The sequence below is a fragment of the Colobus angolensis genome, unplaced genomic scaffold (genome assembly GCF_000951035.1).
Source record: "Colobus angolensis palliatus isolate OR3802 unplaced genomic scaffold, Cang.pa_1.0 Scaffold57, whole genome shotgun sequence".
In the NCBI taxonomy this organism is placed as follows: Eukaryota; Metazoa; Chordata; class Mammalia; order Primates; family Cercopithecidae; genus Colobus; species Colobus angolensis.
The window spans coordinates 11,138,833-11,147,611 of NW_012119265.1; the positions used below are offsets into that span (position 1 = coordinate 11,138,833).

The 8,779-nt window shown below is 36.7% G+C and overlaps 1 protein-coding gene across 2 annotated transcripts in view; it reads right to left on the bottom strand.

Annotated features, from left to right (window-relative positions):
• Window positions 1-3,341: 3,341 nt before the first annotated feature.
• KCNH5 (potassium channel, voltage gated eag related subfamily H, member 5) overlaps window positions 3,342-8,779 on the bottom strand; it is a 364,433-nt gene continuing 358,995 nt past the window's right edge. For both annotated transcript variants that reach the window (XM_011961960.1, XM_011961959.1), the window contains one exon: window positions 3,342-5,217. In XM_011961960.1, the coding sequence (XP_011817350.1) occupies window positions 5,204-5,217 (14 nt within the window). In that variant the 3' untranslated portion in view covers window positions 3,342-5,203. The remainder of the gene's footprint in view (window positions 5,218-8,779) is intronic.

Consider the following 8,779-nt stretch of genomic DNA (forward strand, 5'->3'; position numbering starts at 1 on the left):
CCTCCTTCCATCAACCTCTGACCAGATAAATCTCTTCTAAAACCTAAAAGAACATTTAGATAAAAATCACATCACCATCAATCCCTGAAATCTCTTCTAAAATCTAGAAGAATATTTCTATAGAGAGTACATCATGGATACTTTTCTATGAAAGAATGAAAAAGTGATCATTTGTCATAATGTAATTTTCACCTGCAAGAAAGATAATTTTTGTATTACCTAATAGTGTGTTGAGATAAGAAGGCAACAGCTATTATCTTTGTTTTCTTATTTATTGCCGGGGGAATGGTAGCATTTGGTACACCAGAAAAGGTTAACTTGCCCATAATTACACTTCTAGTTTGTGGTAAAGCTAAATTCAGAATCCAAGACAAAGCTCAGATACTAATCTTAAGGTGTTTTCCAAAAGACTGTTATCTTTTCCCCCTTTCCATTAAGACAAGAAGAGAAATACTTTTACATCTAATAGAAAAAATTATAGCACAACATTCACATGATTATAAAATATTCGTATTTGAAGGTTATCCATGTATGATATGCACATTCTAGATAAATGTTCTCATTACCTACATGAAATTTTGGAAAACAAACTCTGAGAAAATTGCTTAAAAGATGAAAATCATACAAGATAGTGGAATTCATTAGGAATATGATGAATAATTTCACAAATATCTGCCACTGCACACTTCAAAACGGTCACTGCTCTGAAGGCTCATATCAAAAAACAATTCCAAATGACTTTCGTTATTTAAAATAAGACATCAAATGGGCCGGATCTCAGAGGGTGAACGAACTCTCCTTAAACAGAAGGGAAAATGTGATTTTTTCATCTGGGCTCCAATAAGGTTAATTTTGATAATGGTACTTCAGTTAACAGTCACAGCTAATTTTCCTATTAAAATGTTGATTACAACAGAAGTACACATTTCTTCTAGAGCAATTTCAAACCCCAAATTTTCCATTTTTTTCTTTGATATGCATAAAGTTGTTTGTAAAAAATACTTAGGGCATTTTTAGTCCTATACTTAATGTGAGCTGCTACCAGCGTCATAAAAATTTTCCATTTTAACAATGAAGCACGGGCCTGTATTCAACCACTTCATTCATTTCAACCACTGTGCCTGAACCGTTTTCAGTACCATTCATGTAGCTTTGGTATTGTCATCTGGCTTGTGTGTGCCCATTTGCCTTTTATCATAATCTCTTCCATCTGCTAGATCACATTTAGTGCAACAATATCCTGACGCAGACTGATAAAACTTGCCATTATGATACATCACTCGCATTTCCGTTCTAATTTGACTTTTGCTATTATGTTACAACCACCTGTCGAGGATACAGCATCTGATCTTACCTATTAATAACATCATAGAAAAATATTGAAGGTGCGTAAATTGCTTTGGAAAATGTTTGGATTTCAAATACATATCCATTTACTCCTATTAATACATTATTTAGAAATATAATATTAAAAACTTTATTCTGGATGCACCAAGAGCATCTATACAGTGCAGGAATAAAACATGCAGTTATCTGGTCCCCAAAAGAGCATCTACTGTCTATGTGCTAGCTGAGGCAACATAGAACGTGATTGTATCATTATTGCATGTATTAAAGCAAGTGTTCACCCTTCATTCAAATCTGAGTAAATTCAACTGCTAAGATTTGTGGAATCTGGGAACCTAAAAGACTACTCTATATACAATGTTTGCTGAAAACACGCATTCCTGCCGAAAACAGCGGGGTGCATTCAGCACCTCTTCATATCATGCACACAGAGAACAGAGATGGCTGAAAAAACTCTATGATAACTGTGCCATAAATAAACAATTGATACTTTCCCTCCTTCTTGAAAACTCGGAGTAATTCCAAACCATTATGTTTCTCACATATATGAACAATAATATTGTAGGTCGATTAGGTGAAACTCTATGTCAATGTCAGAACATAGTAAATATTTGCACCACTAATATGCAAAGGCATGAATTAGAACTTCAAATCATCATGTTGTTCACAGTCATTCTTTTATAGTTTTATACCAACAGTTATTTTTGAAGCACTGGCTAAAGTTAAACTAACAACTTCTGTACTCAGATTTTTATTTTAACCACACATTCACCTTTAAAAGCTTAAGCCAAACTTGACTTAAACAAATAGAAAAACACTCTGAAATTTAATAAATGTCAGAGGTCAAGAAAAAGACATCATCCTCACCATGAAAGCAACAAAATTCCAATTTCAAGGCTGATTCCTTACTCCATAATTATTTCATTTTCTTGTGTTTGTGGTAGGTAGATATTGTAGCATTACATGGAGATGTGCTCCCCTGAAAACTTCCATTATGGCTAATGGAAGTCATATGCACAAAGAAAGGAAAATGGAGCCCACGGCACATAACATATGTTTTGAGACTCCTAGATTACAGAGGCACATCTTGTGGGCATGTGAAGTTCAGTAGAAATTCTGAAATAGCAGCTGTGTTTATAAATCACTGTTTTGCACTTCTCAGGTCTGAATGTGATAACGTGTCTTTCAGTTCTAGTGGCTTTGGTTGGGGATACTGGGAGATAGAAAAGCTCATACAAATGGGTATAACAGACCAAAATATCTCCTTCGATTTTGCCATCGTTTTTGCATATTGTTAACATATATGTACAGAAGGTCCAGTAATATATAAATTACTCGCACATATTTTCAACTTCATGCAAACACTAATTTCCCTGCTCCCCATATTAAATGCTGTGCATGCACTGACCGAAAAGTATGCTTCCCTGAACAACTTCCTAAAATATAGTTTAGTCAAAAGAAATAAGTTCTCCTGGGTTCTTACAAGTGAATGTGTATTTTATTCTCAATCCATATCATTTAAGGGACTAGCTATATACAGGACAACTGTTTGTGACTTTTTTAAAAAAAACTTGACAATAGGCACTTTCTACAAAGAGGATTTGAATTCAAAAGACTAAAATTCAGTCTCTAGTATCCCCCTTTCATAAATGGATCTGCCTGAGCCACAATAGTTTATTGAATCAACTTAGCAGAAGTCCAGCAGTAGAACTGTGTGCAAAAAGCTTTTAAAAACTGTAACCAGAACAAAATGATAGAAAAGCAGTTATCTGAGTGGAGCAACTTAATGTCTACTTCTTGGTTTGTTTGTTTGTTTTACCACATTTCATGTGTTATCACTACAAACACTAAGATTCATGTGTCAACAATCCGTACCAGTGTTTCATTCTTTCTAAGTTACAGACATGCCACAAAAATTTATCTATCTGTTTACACTCTTTTTTATTTTATATCATAATAGTTAGCATTTTGATATGATTACTTAAATGCTTTTCTTTGTATGTTTCTTTGCTAAGAAGCTTTTCAATGTCACTCTTGAACATGTTTGGGAAATACAAATTTAGAGCATTCATAAGCTTTGGAAATTCAGCATCTCTTACGTGAATTGTCAAAAGGCCTTATACCCTGTGGTGCAGTGTTTCTATAATAACGTACACTATATTAACAGTTTAGTATTTATGGTGTTGATAATGTCAGCCTACAAGATGGCAGCTGTTCTCCAAGAAGGAGGGAGTAGGGATTTCCTTACATAAGAGCTAATGATTACTATCTAAGTATAATGTTAAAAAAGGAGAGGTATAGTTGATCAAAAATGTAATTCATGCACAAAACCCATAGCAGTAAGTTTTCAATACCCCACACTGTTATCTGACTTAGCAACAAAACAGTCATTTAAATGGAGCAAACACCGCCTGTAGGGGAAAAGAACCTAACACTAAGTTACAGAAAAATCCTATGGAAAGAGATCATAACATGGTACTAATAGTTTAAAAGACTGAACTCTTCCTTGGCATTAATCTATAATTTTAACTTAACAGAACAGTGAGAAAATGATAGCTCGATATACATACTCAGCCTGAGATCAAATTTGTCATGGCAACATTGGCAGGTTGGACCCTGATTCTTCAAATATTACATTGCCTTGGGTAACAAAAATCATACTCTTTTATTATAGGATAGAGATTATAAATAAATGTAAAGTGTGCATGCAGTCAACTGCATAATATACAGGCAATATCTATGTTTTTAATCATCATCTTCTTTGGCAGGCCAGAATCCAGCTGGACATGCAATATTTACATATCAAAATCCATGTGTGGTCATCATCTTGAAAGCAAGTGAAAATATATATATGTATATACTGTATATACACACATATGTATATACTGTTTTAATATATTAACAAATATATATGTATATATATTAAAAGTGGATTTCATCTTTGTCAGATTCAGGTGATTCAGGCCTTGAAACACTAAAAATATCCTGACATGGTATCTGGGGAGGTACTTGGAGTGGCATTTGGGATTTGGGAGATGAGGCCTGGGGTATGCTTTTCTCTGACAGTATTTTTAAAATTTCTGCCACCTGCTTTTCTAGGGCAGTCATTCTGCAGCTGAGCAGCTGGATGTCCTCTTTGAGTTCATGTTTGACTTCCTGCAGTGTGGTCTGTAAGGCCTGCTCCGGGATGGGATAAAACGGGTGCTTGGCATCAGCCTGGATGGGACTGTGCTCCAGCGGACTTCGGGCCTCCCCAGCCTTATCCAAACGAAGGTCACTTTTTGTAATTCCACTGTCACAAGAATCTGTTTTCCTTAGTGGGTTTTTGGTCACACTGTTCTCTGAATCACTGCTCTTGGGATCCTCAGACAACAGCCCCATTGACTCAGCTTTCGTGACATTATTCCAGTCTTCCTTTTTCTCCTCATGGGCTCCCATATTATTCTTGAGTCGCAGCCACCCTTTTCCATTTCCATTCTTCATTCTTATTGGGCTGTTGACTTTGAGACATTTTTGGTCAGCACCGCCGTTGGGCTTGAGTTCCATGGCATCGCGGTTGTTCTGCTTAAGGGATTCACTGGTTTTCACATAGGCCAGAGACGTCTGAATGGGAGTAATTTGTGACACAGTCACCACACTGGTGCCAGTGATGGAGGCTCCATTCTGTAAGGAGCGGCTTTCTACCTGGAGTTGGTTCCTCTCGGGGTCACCCTGTGTCGAGCCCTGATTCCGCAGCTCCTTCTGCTGCTTGAACTTCTGGAAGAGCTTTCTGACCGGGTGGTCCACAGGGATGCTGAGGGTCACCTCATTCTTCTGCCGGAGGCGCTCCTCCTCCTCTTTCTTCACATCACTGATCTTACGAAAGATGATCTGTGGAACGGGAGAGACAGTCATAGCCTGATTATAAAAGCAGATGGATTAACAGTTGTGTGACACTACGCTGTATGTGCTTTGTGTTACAAAGAAAACCTTTCAACATTCAGTAAGATTATTTCTGAAGAAAAAAAATCCGAATGCCATTTATGGAATTGCATTTATGAAATTTATGGATGCAATATGCCTTAAACCCAACACGGAAATGTTAGCTACTTATTTACTTAGTTCTAGTCCCCTACATATCAGAGGGAGAATTACTCAAGAGACAACTGAGTAGAGGTACTTTGCTTCTAGTTTATGTTCCCATTGTATTACTGTTTAGTAGTTAATACACACACACACACAGACATATATATATATATATGTATGTGTATATATGTGTATATATATAAGGAAATACATATTTATCCCTTAAATTTCTCTGTAATGAATTGCTACTTTTGTGTGATTTTCCTTATTGTGTAGAAATAAGATTCAAAACCATTTTTAATATTATCCTCAGTTTGGGTATCAGATAGTAAAAGAATTCCAGGCTATAAATGTACTGAAAAGTTAGACAGTTTAGCAAATGGCACCGGGGTGAGTGAGGGGAGAATTTAAATTTATTTATGTGACCCTAGAAGGCAGAACTAGAATTTGTGAGAAAAAGTTTCTGGGAGGCAACACCAGCTCAGCACAGAGACTTCATTGCAAACTGCTCTCTATCGAATAAACTGCCTCGAAAACTCATGATCATTCTAGCACTAAAAGGTTAAAACAGAAAGTATGTTTTTCATGTGACATGTTCACTGGGTTGGAGGTTGAACTCTTCAATTTCCAAGATTCTTTAAATTTTAAACATAAAACTAAATACATAGTACAGGTGAGGGGTTAGATACCCATAAATAAATGAGCATCATTTTATTTAAAATGTATTTTGAAGATAATAATGGGAAGAACTTATGATAACCCCATCAAAAGAAATAAAAAAAGTTGGCTATATAAGAAATTGCCACATATATCATCAGAGTTGGAAGTAAAGTTAATGTGTGAGATTTTTGCTCAGAGTCCTGAAAAGCAAACTAACTGCAGGTGAAGGCTGTAAGGAAAATTTAAAAAAAAGAGAGAGTTATATAAGATAAGGCACTTTCAGAATCAGACAATTTTATTACTCAAGGAAAATGACTTACCTTGATCGCCCTCTGTAAGTTGTTGGTTAGAGTAGAAACACATGTGAAGCATGCATTCTCTAACCCGTAACAGACACTCAACATACATTGGGTCTCTCTCCTTGAACTCTCATAAAATACTCCTATCTGAAACCATTTACTATCCTTTGAATATTCAGCAGCTGCCTGGAGTAACATATAATCATTGATTTTACACCAAAAACTGATACTATTGATGGTCACCGTTAACTGAAAAGTCAGAAAGATAGGAATTCCCCTTCCAGATAAGAGTACATTTTCTAAAGTGAGATTGATGCACTAAATTCAGCTTATCAAGTGGTAATAATTTGTATTTTAAAATAAATTCAGTAACTGTAAAGGCCAATATATTTTTTTCTTGTTAGTGGCACATGAAATTGGGTCTTTTAAAAATATGTAATAATAATCTCAAATTCTGATATCAAAGCTCCAGCAGTTTAATTAGAAGTCTTTCAAAGGGTTGACACATTTCTTATGCTTCCCAAGTAAACATAGGTTGTACTAAGTCTTCAAGATATGAACATTCTTCAGGACCAGACAGACCCAGACACAGAAACACAGATACTATTTTCCTATTTCAGCCCCTTTTTGAAAAAGTACTCACTTTGATTCTATGGGTGGACATGAGAGGCCTAATATGAATAATTTTCCACATCCTCCTTCCCATTCACCACTGGCCCTTTTTACTTTTTTAAGGTGGTTATTTAGCCTAGGATAGACATAGTGTTGGTTCGATGTGGTAACTGAGAGCAGCCTTCACATTTGGGAAAAGGAAGCCGTTTCAAAGTCAGTGGAGTGTGACAGGTGCTAGGCACAGAGGAAGGTCAGGTAAAATGCAGGTCCCCTGTGCAATATTTGGGACATACTAAGAACATCAGACATTACAAATCTGAATTGGACATATGTATCCTTTAACAAATATTCATTGTTTATCAGAATTTTAATTTTACCTTGGAGTCCTGTATTTTTGTTTGCTACATTTGGCAACCCTATTAGTATATACAGACAACAACATTCCTATCTTTGTAATGTCTACATGTCCTGCCACGCAGAGACTATACTGAAAGATTTGGTATTACTGATATCTGAGAATTTGTGGACACCTTAGGCAAGAGTCTTATTTGTTTAGATTTGTCAATATAATGGCCAATAATTGCTTGCAATTATTGTGTGCTAATCAAGTTCAGGGTGTTTTGTAATGTAAGACTGTAACATGCCCATGTAAAATATCAATAAAATAAATCTTTCCCAGCTTCCTTGACCACCAGCTGCCCCACCCACCCAACCAAGAACAAACAAAAGTGTTTGAATTGCTACTATTTAGCTAGAAACAAAGACTCCAAATACAAAAATATGTAGAGCAAAGTGGGTCCTGGCACAGGGCTTGATTTCTCACCTATACCAGGGGACAAATGAGATAGAGCTGGATCTGTATTTTGCTGTCAAGAAACATAAAAGTAACAGGGAAAGAGAAAAAATCGAGCTCTGGTACATTAGATGACAGAATTCTGAGCATTGCACATTGTTCCTTTCCCCCTTTTTACTCCCAGGAGATAGGAAATTAAGTAATTTTAAACATAGCTCCCTTGAGGTTTGAGGGTACTTATGACCAACAAGACTGGTCCTGAATTGTTACCGAGTTTGCAGAACAGCAGGACCTACACATCCAGTCTCAGGAGCCAGCAATGCACGGTGGAAAAACATGCTCTTCAGAGAGCCAAAGATCCCTTCTTTGCTCCTTGCCGTTCACTTCCTTTATAGCTCAAGGGATCACTGGCTGGGATGCCCTAGAGCTCAGGAAGCCACTGAAGTTAGTCATTTGTGAATTCAGTCTGCTAGAAGCCAGCCAAGGCAAAAGCACTGTGTGAGGTGGGAAAAGTTATTGCACCCCGTAGGTCACCTGCCACCAGGGACTTTCGGGCCATCAATTATGCCACACATAAAGAGAGCCAGCAGTTGGACATGACCAGCTCAAAAGCCAACACTCTGAGGAGTGGCTACAGGCCCTCCAGATCTCAGACACAAGCCCTAAGTCCTGAGGTAGATCCCCCTTTCTCCTTAGCAGCAGGCCTGCTGACAATCTGCAGCCCAGAGAGAGGAGAAGCAAGTTCAGGAGGAAGGTTGGAAAGAAGGGGTCACAAGGAGATTTATCACCCAATCTATACAACTGTAACTGAAGTCTAACTGAAAACAGTAACACTTGGATTTGGTCAACTACTTATTATATCCAGGTTTGTAAGAGGTAGATTTTTTTAAAAAAATTACTAGTTTGAATTGACTTTATTTATTTTTTTTTACATTTTATTTATTTATTTTTTTTTATTATACTTTAAGTTCTAGGGTACATGTGCATAACGTGCAGGTTTGTT